Source organism: Prionailurus viverrinus, chromosome B2 (genome assembly GCF_022837055.1).
Source record: "Prionailurus viverrinus isolate Anna chromosome B2, UM_Priviv_1.0, whole genome shotgun sequence".
NCBI lineage: Eukaryota > Metazoa > Chordata > Mammalia > Carnivora > Felidae > Prionailurus > Prionailurus viverrinus.
Genome location: NC_062565.1, coordinates 97,584,115 through 97,606,795, shown reverse-complemented (window position 1 = coordinate 97,606,795; position 22,681 = coordinate 97,584,115). Strand labels below are relative to the sequence as shown.

At 34.9% G+C, this 22,681-nt stretch overlaps 1 protein-coding gene across 1 annotated transcript in view; it reads left to right on the top strand.

Annotated features, from left to right (window-relative positions):
- Positions 1–22,681, top strand: part of SEC63 (SEC63 homolog, protein translocation regulator) — a 77,502-nt gene that overhangs the window by 19,877 nt on the left and 34,944 nt on the right. Inside the window, exons 3-13 of the mRNA XM_047859413.1 lie at positions 1,697–1,811; positions 3,319–3,431; positions 11,305–11,366; positions 11,949–12,007; positions 13,532–13,582; positions 14,579–14,687; positions 17,160–17,254; positions 17,359–17,491; positions 19,061–19,153; positions 19,936–20,090; positions 22,347–22,494. Of these exons, the coding sequence (XP_047715369.1) occupies positions 1,697–1,811; positions 3,319–3,431; positions 11,305–11,366; positions 11,949–12,007; positions 13,532–13,582; positions 14,579–14,687; positions 17,160–17,254; positions 17,359–17,491; positions 19,061–19,153; positions 19,936–20,090; positions 22,347–22,494 (1,133 nt within the window). The remainder of the gene's footprint in view (positions 1–1,696; positions 1,812–3,318; positions 3,432–11,304; positions 11,367–11,948; positions 12,008–13,531; positions 13,583–14,578; positions 14,688–17,159; positions 17,255–17,358; positions 17,492–19,060; positions 19,154–19,935; positions 20,091–22,346; positions 22,495–22,681) is intronic.

Genomic DNA, 22,681 nt, shown 5'->3' with positions numbered 1-22,681 from the left:
AAGAGCAAAAGCATGATGGTGGGAAAAGCTTAGGGAGCTTGGGGAGATGGGTTTTTTGTGTTTGTTTGTTTTAAATAAGGGTGATAAAGGTCATTAGGTAGGTTGGAACTTGATCATAGAGTCTCATTCCAAATAAACATATTTAAGCTAGATTTCTACCAAGTGAGCTTAAACACATGGAATGTTTTCTGTCTTTGAAAACGGGTCACTCCAATTTGTTTGGTTAGGTTTCCTATGATTCATTTTATGTGTTTAACAGTTCCTACTCAGCATAACAAATTGATGCTAAAGGGCATAAAAAAATAAAAATTGTTCAGTTTCATCACTTAAAGATAGCCACTATTAAGATGATTTACCATCTATATTTTTATTTATAATAAACTTTTATCTGTAAAAATAGCATTATATAATACATATATTTTTGAAAGCTGTTTTTCTTTTTTTTAATTAAAATTTTCTTTGAGTTTATTTATTTATTTTGAGAGAGACAGAGACAGTGCAAGTGGGGGAGGGGCAGAGAAAGAGGGAAAGAGAGAATCCCAAGCAAACTCCACACTGTCAGCACAAAGCCCAACATGGGGCTTGAACCCACAAAACTGCGAGACTGACCTGAGCCAAAACCAAGAGCCTGCGCTTAACTGACTGAGCCACCCAGGAGTCCCTCTTTTAAAAAGTTAACAATAGATAATCTTCCACAGCAAATACTGTCTTTATTGCCTAGATGATATTTCACTTTATGAATATACTTTTAATTTATTTGTCTACTACTCTATTGATGGACATCTCTGTGTTTGTTTTCTGCTGTTATTTATATCTGTGACCAGTTTTTTATCCTTTGTATACTTAATTCTAGTTTATTTCCTTCTAAATTTCTTGAGGTAGGTTGTTAAAAGGGTGTGTACTTTAGGGTTTTTGACCGTATTGCCAGATACTTTTTCAGAGTTTAGAGTGTATGAGTCTTCCTTTTTTCTTTAGCCTCTCCAACACTGCTAATATCAGTCTTTTAAATATTTTTACTAAATAAAACATATTGGAGAGGAGAAATTAGGTTTTTTCCAAACCATATGTTCCTTTATATCCTTTTTTAACCTATATGTGCATCTTTCTATATCTGTGTTGGCTAATTGTTTGGTTGTGTCTTGGTTTATTTAATTAATCTCCTTTAAATGGTTTATTTAATTAGTTCTATATAAATGGACATTGAGTTTGTTTCTGAAGTTTTACTGTTATAAACAAGGCTATTCCTTCATCATTGCATAATTGACCCATTTTTTATAGTTTATCTTAGTAAAAGTGTAATTGCAAGGGTAAGAGCAGCTCTTTTTTTACATTACATGGTTTACTGAATACTTAGTATTGATATTTTTTGATCTAATATAATGAGACCAATAAGTTAGTAAGTTGAATTAAGTTCTACACATAAAATTCTGCAAATAGTAATTGAGGGAATATCACATGCAAGACTCTAGATGCAAGACTATATTAGATTCTAGAGAATTCATAGGTAAAAAAGACACTGTTCTGGCTGTAACAGGAGTTTACAACCTAGAGATTGTAGAATTGACTCAATAGCATAGCGATGTATACACTTTAGATTGTTTTATTGCCTTGATCTGCCATAATGTCTTTATAGACTCTTAAAGGAAAACCATATAGATGTATTTATTTATACTTTACTTATCTTTTTCCTAAACAGGAAAATAGTTCTGCTTGCAGGATGGGCATTGTTCTTATTCCTTGTATACAAAGTTTCCAAAACAGACCGAGAATATCAAGAATACAATCCTTATGAAGTATTAAATTTGGATCCTGTAAGTAGTATTTTTATATAATGCACATTAGTTTATTGATCCCATGAAAATACTGTAAGTCTAAATTCTAAAAGAAATTGGGTTGTGCCTAAAGAAATGAGACTTTGGATATTTAATCTATTATTCTAATGTATATATGTTTTTTAATCTACAAATGTTGATTGCCATTCTAGTAAGTCTTGGTTTGTAATTTCTAAAATGTAAGAATATTTGAAGTGAGATGAGAAATTAGTATATTTTTTAAAGACTTGTGTAGGATTGGTTTAATGCAAAGTTAAAACCAGGAGTTCATTTATGTTGGTTGAATGATAAAAATCTTATGACCCTTTGTTAGATGACACTAAGGCAGTGTGTTTAAGTCTCTGTGTCTTACAAAGAACTGGTTTCATTGTAATCTTGGATATACCCTTTAGGTGATTTCCTGATTGAACTTGATTGATGGATCCCAATAGAAAATTAGTCTTTTAGATATATCAGAGGAAAGTTAGAACTGAAATGAATGCTAGAGATCCTCTAGCCTTTTTTTCCAATGGAGAAAACAAGGCCTGAAAAATTGTGTCTTGCCTGGAGTGCCATAACTTCTTAGTAGCCAAGCTGAATCTAGTGCTCTTTCTATTTTTCCCCCAAACCACTTTTTTTACTTCTAGTATTTGCTCAGTAGATGGCTTGATCCAGAGGTTCATATAATATAATATAAATATGAAACATACCTAGTTTTCTGTTTTGGAGAAGCAAAATTTGCTTTAAGACTAATAAAAGATTTGTGGGCAACTTAATGCCATAAAAATTAATATGAAAAGTTTATTAATAGAAATTGAGTCTAATTAGGAAACAGCTAAGGTAACCTTCTTAAGTATTTATTTAATATTAAAATATTGATAAGCAGATGAAACCAGATTTTCTTCAGATTATTTCTTAGAAGGGAAGTTAATCTTTGATTTGAGGGTTTCTTCAGAGAGACTTAATTTACTGTGATCATTCTTTGATATTTAAATGTTACTGTCCTTTTATTTCACTGTGGCATTATGTAGTTTTACTCTTAAATCATTGGTGCCTAGTGTACTGCACAACATGTAGGTGCTCAATAAAATAAATATATTGGACAAAATAAGTGTATTTTTATTAAAAATACATGGGATGAAATTTAAGGGACAAGTATATAGGATGAAAACACTTTCTCTTTCTGAAAATATTTTAAAACATTTTTTTAGTAATTATTTTTGAGAGAGAGAGAGAGAGAACAAGTTGGGGAGGGGCAGAGAGAGAGGGAGACACAGAATTCGAAGCAGGCTCCAGGCTCTGAGCTGTCAGCACAGAGCCTGATGTGGCGCTTGAACCCACAAACTACGAGATCATGACCTGAGCCGAAGTTGGACACTTAACCAACCGAGTCACCCAGGAGCCCCTCTGAAAATATTGAATAGTTTATATTTTAAGTTCAAAATGGGATGAATTATGTTTTTACAGCATTGTGCTTAGTTTTACTAAAACAAAGCTTTCCTTTCAGGGGGCAACGGTAGCAGAAATTAAGAAACAGTATCGTTTGCTGTCACTTAAATATCATCCAGATAAAGGAGGTGATGAAGTTATGTTCATGAGGATAGCAAAAGCTTATGCAGCGTAAGTATCATAGGACCCATTACACGTTTTTAGAAGTGGTAAAGAAAGTTCTTTATTTGAATGAAATAGTAAATAAAATTGTTGTCGGGCACTTTGAAATGCTAAAAACCTCATGTGTTGAATCTATTATTTATGGAACTGCATGACAACCCAAAAGTGCTAATTTAACTAAACTTGAATTTTAAGTAAATTAGTTAAAGTAGTGCTTTTGCCCTGTGATGTTAGTTAAATTAAGTAGTAAGTTAATTGAGCTATTTTCGAAGTATCCTGATTAGAAGAAGATATGCTTACACCTTGTTTTCATTTCTAGGCTTTTATTAAGCTAGATCTATTTCTCTTGTTTTGGAAATGTAGCTGTCTCATTAAACTATGTAAAGACTAGTTTAATTTTTGGGAAACAGGATAGAGTGTATAAAATTAGAGGTAGCTCTTCCTTGAGTGTTAATATTACAAGAGGTAAAAGTTAGCTGGATTCTTCAGGACTCACAGGCATATCCCCATATAGCTCTTGCATTGAATTAAAGAGTTAAATACGGACAAGATATTGTCTGTTTTTAGAGGACTCAGTGATGTATCATTTTGTAAGCTGATTTTCAAAATAGAAGTAAGTCATAGGATACTCAGATATAATAGCAAACTGTGAAAGTGGCATGTGAATTATAGAAGTTTGGGAAATAATCATTTTATGCTTAATAAAAGTCTATTGACTGTGTCTCCTGTCCCCTCTTTTTTGTGAGCTGCTTGTTACATATGTAAATATGATTCTGCAATAAAGCAGTGCCATTAGGAGCTTCTGAAGGGTATACTACATTTTCTGCATAGCAGATGTCCTCCAGATTACAGTCTTTCAGTTGGTGTCTCCCCCTTTTTTCATTGTGTCTCCTCCGGCCATTTACTCTCATTGCACAAGTGTTTCAGTGCCTTAGCTGCTGTCTTCAGGTAATTTCAGAAGAATTAAAGATACCCAGAGAAAGTCAGATAGCTAAGATTATTTAGTAGTTTTAATTTTAGTTTAAATTTAGTTTTCAGGTATTGTAACTTTATTTATTTTGAGAGCGAGAGAGAGCAAACGAGCTGGTGAGGGGCACAGAGAGAGAGAGTGAGGGAGAGAGAGAAAATCCCAAGCAGGCTCTGAACTGTCAGCGAAGAGCCCAATGTGGGGCTCGAACTCACAACCAGGAGATCATGACCTGAGCCATAATTGAGTCAGATGATTAACTGACTCAGCCACCCCAGGTGCCCCAGGTATTGTAACATTTTTAAGTTCATGAATTTGTCCTCAAGTTAATGGAAATCTGACTCTTTATGATGTATGGTCACTATTCTAGAAAGTACAGAAGAATAATATATGGCTTTTGGTTTTAACTCAGTTACCTGATCAAGATATAGAATGTTTTGTGTTTAAAATGTCTTAAATAGTTGATGGTCCATCAGACAAATGAAGAAGTAAAATGATTATGGGACCCAGAACTTTGAGATCTTGTAGCTTGTATAAGTATAAATGAATTAGATAAAGGTACATTTTACTAATTACAAGTTCTGAGTGATTGAAGTTCCCGTTTTTTATGCATTACTCTAGCAGCCCAAGTATAACTCAAGCAGCATTTAAAGGCTTTGATCTGCAAAGCTTTTTAGAATTTGCTTTGGTTATTCAGGAGATTTTCTTTTCCCTTATGTGCCCATTACAATAGTAGGCTTGGGTGATTCCTATTTCTTCACACCAGTTTCTAACTTAAAGAAAAGGAGTTCTGGTTATTTTTGAGGAGTTAGACCAACTATTGAATTTTCTGGTTCATAGTTTCTGTTTTTTCTATAACCATATAGTTGAGATTTGGTTTTTGGGTGTAAAACCTGTTTTTAACCTACTGTATAGTGAGTGGACAACATAGAGGTTACTTTATTTTAAAGGAACATTTTTTTTTAAGTTTATTTATTTTTGAGAGAGAGAGAGAGACAGAGCATGAACAGGGGAGGAGCAGAGAGAGAGGGAGACACAGAATCAGAAGTAGGCTCCAGGCTGCGAGCTACCAGCACAGAGCCTGACTGGAGCTCGAACCCATGAACCATGAGATCATGAGCTGAACTGAAGTTGGATGCTCAGCTGACTGAGCCACCCACGCACCCCTAGATGTTATTTTAAAGCTATTTTAATTTTTAAAAACATGTGTTTTCATGTGTTACTATATATGAATATGTAATTTTGCTTTACGTAGTCAACTCAGGGTCATTCACCTATAATTTAATGAAAGCATTCTCTAGATTAGGTTGTATGATCTGGGGCCCCCGAAACTGTATACAGAGTATATGTGTATTTGTGCATTTTTCTAGAGCAGAAGGGTTATAGATCTTATCAGACTCGTAATAGAATCTATGACACAGCCTCCTACCTCCAAAATTAAGATATATAATCATGTTTAGGAAACCTTATACTCATTGAATTTTTGAAAGTTCTGTTAATATCATTGGTCTTGTTTAAGCTCATTATATATGAATTATACTAAAATTACATAACTTTTAAGTACTTTAAGTCTTAGAAGTGGTATTTTACTGAAGCACTAATAACTATCCAAAAGTTAGTTGCTTTCTAACAACTTTTTAAAAAGTTGATGATTTCTTTAATTTGAATATTGAACATGGTGCGTGTCTCACACCAGTTGTACAAGTCAGCTTAATGAATGAGTTAATGGAATTGTAATCAGCTGTGTGTGCAGTTTGAAAAAATCAAGTGCTTCTATGATGTGAACTGTGCTTTATTTTGTGAAATTTGAGGGCATTGTTTGGAAAACAGCAGTTTATTATGTTGCTATCGTCAGAAAAGTAGAGGGGATAGAGTTATGTTTGGGAAAAAATTCTGGTTAGAAGGGCGAATAGCTGAAGTCCTAAGTGAGTGGGCAGTTGTACAGGGAAACCAGGGCAAAATTTTTTGAGAAACATCCCTCCCTTAGCAAAACAGAGCTACCATACTCACCCCTCCTTCTGAAGTTGCAGTCTCTCTGATAGTGCTTTTTGTTGGCTTCTTTATTTTACTCTGGCCTTGGTCAAATAGCGTAAGTGGAGTTATGGTTAAAAAGGGACTGAGGATGTCAACATACTTGTTTTCTTAAATGACCAGAGAAGTTTAAAAATATTTGCAATCCCTGTTGAACATAGATATAAAAATTCTCAACAAGGTATTACCAAATCACCTTCAACAGTACATTAAAAAGATCATTCATCACAATCAAGTAGAATTTATTCTGGTGCAAGAATGGCTCAGTATCTGCAAAATCAGTCAGTATGATACACCACATTAACAGAATGAAGAATAAAAATCAGATGTTTATTTCAATAGATGTAGAAAAAGTATTTCACAAAATTCATATGTTTATGATAAAATTCTCAAAGTAGATTTAGAGGGAATGTACCTCAACATAATAAAAGCTATATATGAAAAACACAGAGCTAACGTCAAAGTCAAAGGTGAAAAACTGAGCAGGAATAAGACTAGGATGTCCACTGTCACCATGTTTATTCAACATAGTACTAGAAGTGCTAGACACAGCAATCAGAAAAGAAAAAGAAGTAAAAGACATCCATGTTGGTAAGGAAGAAGTTAAATTGTCATCATCTGTACATGGCATGATACTGTACATAGAAAACCCTAGGGTGGCTCAGTTGGTTAAGTGACTTTGGCTCAGGTCATGATCTTGCTGTTCCCAAGTTCAAGCCCCATGTTGGGCTCTGTGCTGACAACTCAGAGCCTGGAGCCTGCTTGGGATTCTGTGTCTCCCTCTCTAATTCTCTGTCTTTCCCCTGCTTGCACTCTGTCTCTCTACTTCTCAAAAATAAACATTAAAAAGGGGTGCCTGGGTGGCTTAGTTGGTTGAGCGTCTGACTTAGGCTCAGGTCATGATCTCACAGCTCATGGGTTCATGCTCCGTGTCGGGCACTGTGCTGACAGCTCAGAGCCTGGGGCCTGCTTCGGATTCTGTGTCTGTCTGTCTGCCTGTCTGTCTGTCTCTCTCTGCCCCTCCCCCACTGGCAGTCCCTCTCTCTCTCTCTCTCTCTCTCTCTCTCTCTCTCTTAAAAATAAACGTTAAAAAAATTTAAAAAAAAATTAAAGAAAAGAAAAAAGAAAACCCTAAAGATCTCTAAAAAGCTATTAAAAGTAATAAATGACTTCAGTAAAGTTGCAGGATACAAAATTAGTACCTAGAAATCAGTTGCATTTTTACACACTAATAATGAAGTGGCAGAAAGAGAATTTAAGAAAACGGTTCCATTTACAATTATATCAAAAAGAATAAAATACTTGGAAATAAATTTAAGGAGGTGAAAAATCTATACTCTGGAAACTATAAAATACTGATGAAAGAAATTAAAGATGACACAACCAAATGGAAGGATATTTTATGCTCATGGGTTGGAAGAATTAATATTGTTAAAATGTCTGTATTACCCAAAGCAATCTACAGATTCCATGCAATCCCTATCAAAATACCAACAGAACTAGAACAAATAATTCTGAAATTTGTATGGAACCACAAAAGACCCTGAATAGCCAAAGCAATCTTGAGAAAGAACAAAGCTGGAGGTATAACAATTCCAGATTTAAGCTATGCTACAGAGCTGTAGTAATTAAACTGTATAGGAGTGGCCCAAAAATAGAAACATAGATTAATGGAACAAAACAGAGAGCCCAGAAATAAACCTGTGTTTATATGGCCATTTAATGTATGACAAAGGAGGCAAGAATATACTCTGGGGAGAGACAGTCATTTCAGTAAATGGTGCTGGGAAAACTAGACAGTTACATGCAAGAGAATGGAACTGGACCACTTTCTTACTTCATACACAAAAATAAACTCAGAATAGATAAAAGACGTAATTATGAGATCTGAAACCGTAAAACACCTAGAAGAACATAGGCACTAATTTCTTGGACATCCACCATAGCAGTCTTTCTAGATGAAGATCATAAGGCAGGGGCACCTGGCTGGCTCAGAGCATTCAACTCTTGCTTTCATGGTCATGAGCTGAAGCCCCACATTGGACATGGAACTTACTTAGAAAAAAATAATATTAAAATCATAAGGCAAGGGAGACAAGCAAAAATGAACTGTTGGGACTACACCAAAATAAAAAGCTTTTGCACAGCAGAGGAAACCAACAAAAAGGCACCCTATTGAATGAGAGAAGATATTTGCAAATGATATCTTCAATAAGGGGTTAATAATATCCAAAATATATAAAGAACTTAGCAACTCAACACCAAAAAACCCAACAATATGATTTTTAAAAAATGGGCAAAAGACCTTAATAGATACTTTCCCAAGGAATACATATAGATGGTCAACTGATGCATGAAAATATGCTCAGCAGTACTAGTCATCAGGCAGATGCGAATCAGAACCACAATGAGGTAATGCCTTAGACCTGTCAAAATGGCTAAGATAAAAAAGACAAGAAATAACAAGTATTGGCGAGGATGTGAAGAAAAAGAAATCCTTGTGCACTGTTGGTAGGAATGTTTATTGGTACAGCCACTACAGAAACTGGTATGGAGCATCCTCAAAAAAGTAAAAGTAGAAATACCATATCATCCAGTAATTCCATTACTGGGTTTTTACCCATAGAAAGCAAAGACATTCATTCAGAAAGATACATGCACTCCTATGTTTATTGCAGTATTATTTATAAGAGCTGAGGTATAGAAGCAACTCAGTATCCATTGATAGATGAATGGATGAAGATGTGGTATTCATTTATACAATGGAATATTATTCAGCTATAAAAAGGAATGTGATCTTGCCATTTGTGACAACATGGATGGACCTGGATCTAGAGGGTAGTATGCTAACTGAAATAAGGCAGAGAAAGGCAGATATCATATGATTTCACTTATATGTGGGACTTAAAAAACAAAGCAAAGGAATAACCAAAAGGCAGAAACAGACCCATTAATATAGAGAACAAACAGGTTGCCAGAGGGGAATGGGATGGAAGAATGGGCAAAATGGGTGAAGGGGAGTGGGAGATACAGACTTATAGAAAGAATAAGTTTATAGATAATAGTCTAAGAATAAGTCTATAGAAGGAATAAAAGGTACAACATAGAGAATATAGTCAATGGTATTATAATAGCATTGGTGTAGTGACAGATGGTAGCTATGTTAGTGGTGAGCATAGCATAAAGTATAAACTTGTCAGATCACTATCTTGTATACCTGAAACTAATGTAACATTGTGTGTCAACTATACTTCAGTTTAAAAAAATAAAAATAGGGGGGCACCCGGCTGGCTCATTTGGTAGAACATACAGCTCCTGATCTCAGGGTTATGGGTTCAAGCCCATACATTGGGTGTAGAGCTTACCTAAAAAAAAATAATAATATGGGGCGCCTGGGTGGCGCAGTCGGTTAAGCGTCCGACTTCAACCAGGTCACGATCTCGCGGTCCGTGAGTTCGAGCCCCGCGTCGGGCTCTGGGCTGATGGCTCAGAGCCTGGAGCCTGTTTCCGATTCTGTGTCTCCCTCTCTCTCTGCCCCTCCCCCGTTCATGCTCTGTCTCTCTCTGTCCCAAAAATAAATAAATGTTGAAAAAAAAAATTAAAAAAAAATCATAATAAAAGATAGAAATTATGGTTTAGGTGAAAAAAATTTGAACTCTTTGAAAATTGTTGCTGTTTTTTTAAAGGTACTTCTGCATTCTGTCTCTTACTGTGGAGCTTTGTTGAATAGAAAACTACATTGTATCCTATGTGCATATGTTCTGGGAAATAGAAATACTGTTAAAATTAGATTTGGACATAAACATAATCTTTTGCCACATGGACTTCAAAAATGCCTTTCTTACGATCTTACTGGTCATTTTTGTGTGTGTCTGCCTTGTCTCCTTAACAACGTAAAGTTTTTGAAGGAATTGAAAATTTCTTTCGGTGTTTTTTTTTTAACATCTATCTTGGGATCTGAAATAAAACCACTCTCATTCTGTGCCTTGGACCACTGCCCAGGTCAAGGGTTATATTTCTTTTTAGGTGTTAAAAAAATCACTCTGGGGGCGCCTGGGTGACTCAGTTGGTTAAATGTCTGACTTTGGCTCAGGTCATGATCTCATGGTTTGGGAGTTTGAGCCCTGTGTTGGGCTCTGTGCCACCAGCTCAGAGCCTGGAGCCTGCTTTGGATTTTGTGTCTCCCTCTCTCTTTGCCCCTTCGCAGTTCATGCGCTCTCTCTCTCTCTCTCTCTCTCTCTCTCTCTCTCTCTCTCTCAAAAAGTAAATAAACATTAAAAAAAATTTTTTTTTTTAAATCACTCTGTCACTTTTATATTGCTGGATTAAAAAAACGTTGTTTCAGCAGGTTTTTCCCTAGTCCTGACAGTTGTTTTAGGAGAAAATTGTGACCTCAGCACAATGCAAAATGACCTTTTCTGTAGCATTGGAATTTTCCAGGTGTTCATTTTTTTCTTTTGAGAATGTGGTACCAGTTTTGGAGGGATGATTATTATTAATTTGTAGTGGGTTTATAAGTAGGTATATAGTATTAAAGTATAAGCAAAGCTCATTGAAGAAATTTTGGAAAATGTATAAGGATATAAGAAAAAAGTCCCTGTAATCCTCCCTGCTTGCTTAGAAAATTTGTAAAGTTTTATCTTCCAACTTGAACTGGCAAAATTTCAGAACCCACAGGCCAACCAGGAATTTCTCTAAAGTCTCAATAGTTAGCATTTTCTTTAATGTAGAATTCCTTTATTTTTATCTGATTTCAGAGAGACTTTTCTTGATTTCCTGAAATTAATATCTATAAGAAATGAGTTGGTTCATTAATAGAGTTTGTATATGTGAGTACTTTCCAGATGCGGTTTTCTAATTTTGCAATTTTGTTCTTAATGCTAGTTTAACTGATGAAGAGTCCCGGAAGAACTGGGAAGAGTTTGGAAATCCAGATGGCCCTCAAGGTGTGGTAAATAATAATCAAAAATTACTAGTGGTATAGTGTGTGTGTGTGTTTGTGTATTTAAGTGAAAATATTAATAGATTGAAAGGAATATTTGATTCTTAGTTTGTGAATAGGAAAATTATAACCTCAAGGAGTTAAATAGATACGTAAATTGAGTTTCCTTTAGCTAATTTTTATTTTTCTTTCTAGCAGCCAGTTGGAAAGATAGAACTCAGATTGGTCTGATGAGAAGAGTGATCATTGTCATTCATTTCCAATTAGCAGTTGATAAAAATTGGATGAAAACAATCTGTTTTTCTTTATTGACTTTAAACATTTTATCATATATTCATAGTGTTTACATAATGACGTATAAAAAAAATTTAGATTTCCTAAGAAGGAATTCATATACTTTGGTCGAGTCCCCCCTGCCCCCACTTCTGGAAAAATCTGTCGACTTTTCTGTAATGGGAACACACATAATATAATCTTTCTGAAAGATTTTTTTTTGGCGGGGGGAAGGGTTGGGGTGCAGAATTTTGAAATATAAATAAATAAAATTGGAAGTGCAGATTCTTCAGAAATACTCTTCCTATTTTAGCCACAAGCTTTGGAATTGCCCTGCCAGCTTGGATAGTTGACCAGAAAAACTCAATTTTGGTGAGTACATGTAAATAGGACACATTATAATGTGCTAGATATATCTTAGTACTATAGAGAGCTATATCAAAGTACTGTTATGCTGTCTTTAATTTAATTGTGTATTATGAAAACTTTTTATATAATAAAGAAAAGAATTATTTCCCATTATTAGGTTGTTGTTTGGGGCGGTGTGGATTTTTTTTGCTTGTTTTTCTTCAGAGGAAGGGCAGTGTGTTCTAAATGTTGTTTTAAAACCTTAAAGCTGTGGTGATTTCTTTTGGAGGTAGTTTCAGGTTGGGTCTTATCCTTGGTTTGGGGAACTGTGGTTTTATATGGTATCTATCCTAAGTAGTGCTCAAAATTTAAATTATCCTTCATTTCACATTTACCCAGGTGAAATTAATGTTAATATCCTTCATTTCACATTTACCCAGGTGAAATTAATGTTAATATATGTTAAATTAATGATATATATTCCATATGGTACTTAGGGAGGCAGTAGGGTATCAGACTTTTATTTGGTGATAGATTTTACAACTCTGAAACATCAGGAATTAACTTACTGTTCAGGAATAGATGTTTCCCTATTTCACATATCTTAAAAATGATTAGGAGCTATCTTTGAAGCAATAAAAACATTCATATAGTCTGTAATTTGTTTTGAAAATGGCTATTTAATGTTATTTTATGGCTGACAAACATTTGTTATCTTAGGGATGTATGCTTTCTGTGTGTAAGTGTGTCTGTCATGCTTAGGATTACTGTGGGAATACTGGAGAAGAGGATAGTTAGCTACCACATTTAGAATCAAGCAGTAGGAGAAAAATCTAAGACCAATAGACAGAAATTACTTGTAAATAGAACATTATGAAGTTGCTCCTTGATAAGGAACCAGGATTCTATCATTTATTTCCAAGGCACTAACTACTTACTAACGTGTAGAGCTATAAGTATCTGACTGGAAGGAAAATATAATTTATAAAAGCTGTTTTGCTGGTATTATTTACAGAGCAAATTAAAAGGTGACTTGTTATATTGGATAAGAGCGTAAGTTTTAGAATTGAAATGCCTGGATTCCAATCCACTTACTAGCTGTGTGACCTAGGACAAGTCCTGTAACCTATGTGTGCTGCAGGTTTTCTATTTGCAGAAGAAAAATAATAACGGTAGCTTTCTCATAAAATTTGAAAATGAAGTAAGAATTAAATGAAATAATATAAGAGGAGTGCTTTTTTTTGTTTTTAGGAGTTCATTTTTCTTTTAAGAGCTAGCAAATGGGGGAGGGGTAGAGAGGGAGGGAGACAGAATCCCAAACAGGCTACGTGCTGTCAGCACAGAGCCCGATGTGGGGCTTGAACTCAGTAACTGAAATCATGACCTCAGCCAAAATCAAGAGTCAAATGCTTAACTGACTGAGCCACCCACGCTCCCTGAAGAGTGCTTTTGTTAGTGCCTCCCCCATGCAAGCCTCAAGGTAAGTGTTCATGGATGTTTTTATAATTTACCTGTGAAAGCCATAATTTTTTTTCTCTTCAATTCTAGGTTTTACTTGTATATGGATTGGCATTCATGGTTATCCTTCCAGTTGTTGTGGTAAGTGCTAGCTCTTTTTATTAACTTTTTTTGGGAAAGGGAATTGGTGGCATGCTTTGGAGCCTCCTATAATTTGTATTAGAATATAATCCATTGATCCTTGAATTTTAAGAATCTTCTATTCATCTATACTTTAAAGGTTTTCTAAAGGTGATATCATTTAAGTATGTGAAAGTATATCTCCTCCCATACAAAAGTTACATATAAGTGAAATAATACAGGTATATGTAGAGTTTGGAATGTTTTCCTTTACCGTCTCCCTCAACTTCATTTCTTTGTTAGAGATAATCACTGCTAAGTTTGGTGTTCTCCCTTTCAGATATTTTTCTATGGATTATGTTTACATACACACTTTTAAAAAAATGTGGTCTTTCTATCATTCTGTGACTTCTTTTGCTTCCTATGTTGGAGATACACCTCATTTTAAAAACAGTTGCATAATATGTCAATATGGAAATACCATAAAGTTTATGATTTTACTGTTACTTTTGTGACTGGTGGTTTTCTTTCTGATCTTACAGTTCCTGAGTCCCATAGTGAGACTAATAATTAACCTGTCTTGCCTTCTTCATAGGTTTATTATGTGAGGATCCAGCTGTATGGAGTCATGTGAATGAACGTAGTATATCAACTGTAAAATTGTCCTGCACTTACTTATCAAATATTTATTGAATCCATACTGCGTGTCAGGAACCAGCTTGTTGCTTTTATAGTGATGGGTTGTTTCGTTTCTGTTTTGTGTTCAGTTTCTGGCTGAAACTTAAATGGTTTAATCATGTATATGTAGTGAGGTGGGTTGGTGTTTAGGTGTTGGGCAGTATAAATACTTGCTAAATAATTTGAAATAAGTAACAAAGGCATTTGTTCTAAAGCTCAGGTATTGTTACTGGTTTTATGAACGCTTAGGAAATTTGACCGTAACATATTCTGCATTAGACTTAATATTTATTGTGGTTTTGATGCTTTATTTATTGTTTAATTTTATTTGTGTTTTAGGGCTCTTGGTGGTATCGCTCAATACGCTATAGTGGAGACCAGATTCTAATACGCACAACACAGATTTATACATACTTTGTTTATAAAACCCGAAATATGGATATGAAACGTGAGTAAATTTAAGTATCTGTGTTAGTAGATTATTTTCTGAGTCATTTATTTGGAGTTGATACATACTCCACTGGAAACCTTTTAATTCACAGTTTTATACTCAGTTCATATAACTAAAGCTGGAGGAAAGTAGCTGGTACCCTTTATCACATGTATTTCTATTATTTCCATTTACTCAGCTATATATGTTTTTTACCCTACAAATTTTATGGTAAAGCTTCATGTGGGTTAACTTTGTAATAATACTAGCTAATATTTCTTGAGTATTTGTTGTATGCCTGACATTACTATGGATTATGTAGATATTAACTCATTTAATCTTTACTGTTTTTAAGCACATTTGATAGATGGGGAAACTGAGCTTAAGGAAATATTAAGTGGTAGAGTCAGGATCGAACTCAAGCAGTCTGGTTCCCAAGCCTTAAATCGGTACATTACACTGTATTAATCTCAGTAAAATAAGTCAGGTCTTGGGCGTGCTGAAAGAAAACTGTCAGGATATTTCATTCCCAGAGTCTTATTTCAGAATTTCTTTTTAGCAAAAAAAAAGTTCCATTTAAGATACTTTCTTTGATTCCATAAAGCTAACACTGTAAATTTTATCCTTGGAGTATGTAGTGTTTGTTGCCTTTCAGAATCTTTGCTCTGCAGAAATCATAGACCTGTCATAGACAAGCCCTGCTTCTCTTCCTCTGGGAAAAAAAAGAGATGATACACGTTTTAAAGTTTTAAATTGTGTCTCACTGGAGAATACATTTTTGTTCCAAAACCTAAATGGAGTTGTCTGTACTTTGGATTTGCCAATTTAACTAATTTTTTTGGTAATGAGAAAGAGACTCCTCAGGGTCATGTGACTGTGTGAACAGATTTTTTATTTCTGAGAAGTGAGCAGATCTTTTATTTCTGAGGAATGAGTGAGTTACTCTCCCTTATGCACACATGTCATTCTTCCTTATGTTGGATTGAAATATTAATATGGAAACTTAGCCCCTTATGAAAATGTTTCATGTTTATAATGTCTTTTAACGTGTTTTTTGCATCAGTGAACTTGATTCTGTTTTATTCCTGAGTGTGGTACTTAGCCTTATACAGTACTATCAGAAAAGCATTTTTTAGCTGGTGGGCTTGATTATATATCCTTGGCTACTTTAGTGTTGGTATCGTTTACATAGTTGTCTCAGGAATAGTTGTTTTCATGAAAACATTTGATAGCGGTAGCTTACACATATTACTGTGCTTACTGTGTGTCAGGCACATTGGGAGAAACTGAGACCCATAGAAAGGTGAAGAATATTGTCCTGCATCATTTAGTTAGGGAGTGAAAACTCCAGGGTCTGTGCCCTTAAGCTCTACATTGTCCTGCTTTTAGTGAGCGCACATGGTATGTATTTTCTGCTGGAAGGTGAGATTGATGACTATAGGTGACTATAGTGGCGGTCATTAATAAGCTTGAATAGGGACACCTGGGTGATTCACAGTTGGCTAAGGCTCTGACTCTTGATTTCAGCTGAGGTCGTGATCTCATGGTTCCTGAGTTCGAGCCCTGCACTGGGCTCTGTGCTGACAGTGTGGAGCTTGTTTGGGATTTTCTCTTTCTCCCTCTCTCTCTGCTCTCTTGTTCTCAAAATAAGTAAATTTAAAAAAAAATATTTAAAAAAATAAGGAGCTTGTATAGACTAACAAGTAATGCTCATAGTGTATGTAGCTGCAAATCATGTGTATTTCAAAGAACATGTCCCGCAAACCCTTCAGGGTTCCATGATAAAAATTTCTGTAAATTATAGAGTATTTCAGGGGCGCCTGGGTGGCGCAGTCGGTTAATCGTCCGACTTCAGCCAGGTTACGATCTCGCGGTCCGTGAGTTCGAGCCCCGCGTCAGGCTCTGGGCTGATGGCTCAGAGCCTGGAGCCCGTTTCCGATTCTGTGTCTCCCTGTCTCTCTTCCCCTCCCCCGTTCATAAATAAACGTTGGAAAAAAAAATTAAAAAAAAAATTATAGAGTATTTCAGTTTACATAAGGTTCTGAGAAGTCATCAAGTGAAGAAACCTAAAACTCTTTTAACTCATTGTTTCTCAGTCTTGTTTAACCATAGAGCCCCCTTTGTTCACATAATAGTTATTAACATCGTATGGGATACTTAATAATTACTCTGTAGAAAGTTATTGTGGAACACATGCTTAAATCTAGAAACAGATGCTATTTGAAGTGATTTTAATGCATCCAGTTGCTTTGGGGCCCTTAATGTATGTTTCTATTCACTTGTGATAAGTAATACTGTACACTTTTAAAAAAGTGAAATGTTTTTTTTTTGTTGGAGAAATGAATACTTAGTATTGGAGTTCAGATGATTTTTAGCTTTTTGCGCAATTGGAAAACTGCCTCACTCTACATTAATAAAGTATCCTAGGAGAGGAAATTAATAGATGAGCAAGTTTATTTGTTTACCTTTATATTTCTTTTGTTTTCTTAGGTCTTATCATGGTTTTGGCTGGAGCCTCTGAATTTGATCCTCAGTATAACAAAGATGCCACAAGCAGACCAACAGATAATATTCTAATACCTCAGGTTAGACCTGTCTCCTAAATTCCTTGATATAATAAGCATTTAGGTATTAAAGTTAATGCTTTTCAGTATATAGATATTTTTAATAATTATTTTATTTACTCTAGCTAATCAGAGAAATTGGCAGCATTAATTTAAAGAAGAATGAGCCTCCACTTACCTGCCCATATAGCCTGAAAGCCAGAGTTCTTTTACTGTCTCATCTTGCTAGAATGAAAATTCCTGAGACCCTTGAAGAAGGTATTTATGATTCTAATATCTGCACGGTTTTAATGGTACAAAAGCAACGGATTTAATTAGACTTCATGGTGCAATGTTTTTGTTGCTGTTCTTTTTTGCTCAATCAAATAATTGCTCAAGGATCTTTTAAAAAGAAATCTTTATGCTACATAATTACTTCACAGATATTTTGAAGGTCTAAGTCCGATATTTTGGCAAATGTTAAAATTTAGTATTTCAAGGTGAGAGAATACTCTGAAAAATGTTTAGTCAGTTGCAGATTATACAAAAATTCCTAGTGACTTTTTAAAAAGATTTTATAAGCTTTTGGGGGGAAGAAAAAATGGATTTCATAATCAATACCTCAGTCAGCTCCACAACTACCACCACCACTTCCAGCTGTGGTTGCTGATTAAGTGTTTAATCTTTATTTAAAGCTTCCTAGGTATTTGCAGCCACCTATCTATTTAAAAGAGAAGCAGTGGGGCACTTGGGTGACTCAGTCGGTTAAGCATCCAACTTTGGCTCAGGTCATGATCTTGTGGTTCATGAGTTCAAGCCCCATGTCAGGCTCTGTGCTGACAGCTCAGAGTCTAGAGCCTACTTTGGATTCTGTGTCTCCCTCTCTCTCTGACCCTTCCCCGCTCTTGCTCTCTCTCTCTCTCTCTTTCTCTCTCTCAGGGAGAGAATAAACATAAAAAAAATAAAAATAAATAAAAGTAGTGGATTGGGACAGTGGTGTTTCCAGGAATACCATGAATTTGTCATTTTTTTTTTTTACTTGCATGATTTCATTTGAAGTTTTCAAAGAAAGTTATTATCCTTCAGGAATAAATGTTCTTTCTGAATGAAGCTCCTCCTCTGCCATTTTTAAGCCAATAATATAATCAAATGCCTTTGAAAACAAGGCCAATTGATGATCAGTGGTTGATGATAAGATAGGATACTTAAGATGGAATGAAGGATCTCTATTTAGGCATTGTTATTGGAGTTGCAAGTTAACTGGTAATTCTAATGTTCTGTACAGATATAAAACCATCTCCCTTTTTACCAGTTATCTAAGAAACAGGGAACAAATATTTTTTTAGGTTGAGTACCAACCCCATGGATGATCTTAACAGTTAACTATTAGGTGCGGTAAAAATGACTCTGTCTCGTTCCTTTTCCTTCTCCTCTTTATCATCCCCTCTCTTCTTTCTGCATAGAATTGACATTCACTATCAATCTTAGTCTTTGGACTTATTCATAGTTACAGAAACTTAGGTATACAAGAAGAAAATTGTTAAGGTTCTTAAATATAGTAAGATTAGAATTAAGTTTAAGACTATTCCCTCCAAACAAGGGAGTTAACTTACAAAGCACAACACTTGTAATATTAAAAATTTGAAACATCATATCTGAGCTAGAATTTTCTGACTGATTTTTGACAGTGCTGCTTAGGAGAAACTTCAGCCTGCAAAATTCTTATTAGGTCGTGTGAAATATTTGTGGGACAACTTAAATTTAGTATTAGTCTTGGACTGTAGATGATAAAGATGTTATAATTGTAAAAGTAGAATGATTCGTTTCAGGTTTTCTCTTGTTTTGCAGATCAGCAGTTTATGTTGAAAAAATGCCCTGCCCTACTTCAAGAAATGGTTAATGTAATCTGCCAACTAATAATAATGGCCCGAAGCCGTGAAGGTGAGGTGGAAATGTAATTAATTATGTTGTACTTTTTCTTGCAAGCATATGCAGATTACACTTCATGGTTCTAAGATTTATGAGTACCTACAGTAATTCTGCCCGTAGGTTGAGTCAGCTTTCCCACTTTTGTTGATGGTTTTTCTTACTTCTTTCCTATATTTTCCATTATGTAAAGTCTTTATCACAACTGATGTTTTTGAATTTATTGTTTTATTGTTTGTTGTCACTTATTGTTTGCAAATATTTAATATACCTCTTCTTTCCTTTGAATATTTTTAGAGTTAGGTTATTCTGTATTTTAACAGTGAGTTTGAAATAATTCTTTTAAGTGACGTAACGATGATTTATTTGATATGTAGTGTTTTTCACATGAAAGGAAAAAAAGAGTGAGGGGGAAGAAAAAGAATGAGGGAGTTTGTGGTCAGTAATGGAAAGGGAGACTCTTGGGAAAGGAGATGATGGTTGTGGTTTGTTGTTATGGCTGATGTCAGTTCTTGGCATGGTGTCAGTATTTGATACTGATAATTTGCTATTTGTGGAAGTGATGCAAAGAATTTTTCTGTTAAATCAGTGCTTCTTGCTGGATAATGATTATTGCATTTGAGCAAATTTGTGTATTTTTGGTATCTTATAACTTTTAAAGGAAAGTCAGCACTATGATCTTAAAATATGAGGTGTTAAGGATAGTCGCATGAATCATGTTATCGTGATGAATTATATACTCCTGAACGTATAAAAAGTCCAGCCTTGTTTTTTCTTTTCCTCCTGTTCTTTCTAAGAAAGGGAGTTTCGTGCTCCAACTTTGGCATCCCTAGAAAACTGCATGAAGCTTTCCCAGATGGCTGTGCAAGGCCTTCAGCAGTTTAAGTCTCCCCTTCTGCAGCTGCCTCACATTGAAGAGGACAATCTTAGAAGGGTTTCTAATCATAAAAAGGTAATTCTTTGCCACTTTAAAATCTGTTTTACGCAGTTTGTTATGTTACTTAAATAACGAGAAAAGTGTTCTAAAGTTTTTATTACGAATTTCTTAGATTTAGAATATCTTAAGCACTCTAAAACTATCCCTCAAGTAGTTCTGTTAACAATTTCTTGATTAGGTAGGTGTTTTATAATCTTTTACCTAATGTAAGTTATTTTACTACTTTGGGGTCCAATATATTTTAGCAATTAGCACTTTATTCCTTATATTATGTTACCAGAAATAAATATACAAAGTAGAAGTGCAGTGTATGCTTTCTAGTCATTAATACCTGGCTTAAAGGTTGGGCAATGGTTTATCGGTTGAATAGGAACAAAAAAATTAAGTTTTCAAAAAATAAGTAGATCAAATAAAGATGCTTCTTATTTAGAAAATGCAGTCTGTAGTAAAGATCCAACAATGAATCTTAAGATGTAGCAAAAATATGTATAAATGAAAAAACTTGGAAATACAAGAAAAAAACTAAAATTATAATTCTGATAGGACATTTTAAATATTGCTTTGTATACACTAGACAAAATGGGCAGAAGACAGACATTGGATTTGATGGTATTTTTTTTTTTCTAATTTTTTTTAATGTTTATTAGTTTTGAGAGAGAGAAAGACAGAGACCAAGCAAGAAAGGGGCAGAGAGAGAGGGAGGCACAGAATTGGAAGCAGGCTCCAGGCTCTGAGCTGTCAGCACAGAGCCCGATGCGGGGCTCGAACTCACAGACCGTGAGATTATGACCTGAGCTGTAGTCGGCTGCCCAACAGACTGAGCCACCCAGGTGCCCCTGGATTTGATAATATATTAAGGTAGAACTAATGTATATTAGAAATTTGCATTTGAGTTTTCTGTCCTTTCAGGTAATTGTATTGCAATTATAAATTTGTTCACTTAAAACCAAAAATTTTTTTTTAATCTTTATTTTTGAGAGAGAGAGAGAGACAGAGCATGAGCAGGGGAGGGACAGAGAGTGAGGGAGACACAGAATCTGAAGCAGGCTTCAGGCTCTGAGCTGTCAGCACAGAGCCCGACAAAGGGCTCGAGCTCACTGACCACAAGATCATGACCTGAGCCAAAGTTGGACACTTAACCGACTGAGCCATGCAGGCGCCCTGATTTGTTCACATTTCTAATCGAAAACTTTGTAATAGAAAAGTGGACATTCCACACACCTCATGATCTAATCCCTGTCTGCAAAAGTAAAAATTAACTAGCACCAAATGGCTGGAAATTCACACTCTCCTAAGTATCCCTTTAGCCCAGATGGATATTAGTGCAGTAACAGCTATATTTAGAGAACAACAAAAATGAGAAAATTGCATAGTAAAACCGTAAGGATGCAGCTGCACTTGAAGATAAATCCATACTCTTAAAGGTTTTTATCATTAAAATTGAAAATATGGGTCAGCAAACTGAGCATAGAAGATGACAATCATTCTTGCTTGGGTCAAGAGTCTATGAATGTTACTGTCTTTTCCTCCTAACTTTATTTTTTCTAAAATTAAAAAATTACTCTGTTTTAACGTTGTAATAAAAAAAAATTCTTAATTTGAATTTCCTTGGATAAAAGGCCATGAAATGCTATAAAGTTGTATTGTTTGCTTTGAAATGTGTATGTAGATCTTCCTCAGCTTATAGTGGGGTTACATCCTCATAAAGCCATCGATTGTAAGTTGAAAATATCCTAAGTCAAAAATGCATTGAATATATCTACCAAATACAGTAGCTTAGCCTAGCCTACCTTAAATGTGCTCAGAACACTTACATTAACCTACACTTGGGCAAAATCATCTAACACAAAGCCTGTTTTATAGTAAAGTGTTGAATATCTATCTCATATAATTTATTGAATACTGAACGTGAAAAACAGAGTGGTTCTAAGTGTATGGATTGTTTACTCTTGTGAGCACGTGCTGACTGGGAGCTACTGCTCACTGCTGCTGCCCAGCATCATGATGATATTGTATTAAATATCACTAGTCCTAGACAAGATCAAAACTCAAGAGTATGGTTTCTACTGAATGCATATTGCTTTGGCAGCATTGTAAAGTTTAAAAGCTTTAAGTAGAACTCTACATTGTAAGTTGGAGACCCTGTGTAATCTTAACATTTTTTTAAAAGTTGTTGGATTTTGTTTTAGTAAACATGCTAATTTTCCTTTTGTGAAAAATTCTATGACTTTAGGACTTATTTTCTTTCTTCTTCTCTCTTTTAAAATTCAGTACAAAATTAAGACTATCCAGGATTTGGTGAGTTTAAAAGAATCAGATCGTCACAATCTACTGCACTTCCTTGAAGATGAAAAATATGAGGAGGTTATGGCTGTCCTTGGGAGTTTCCCATATGTGACTATGGACATAAAATCACAGGGTAAGTGGGAGGTTTCCGTGTTGAACATTGTTTCCCTTTTGATAGATTGGCTCCTGTTTATTTGGTTTAAGGTTCTCAAAACATTTGATATCATAATGTGTAACTAGACTTTCCAGAACTGTGGTTTACATGTCACATTTGCTGTGATAGAATATGATGTATGCTTAATAGTTTTGAGAACTTTTAT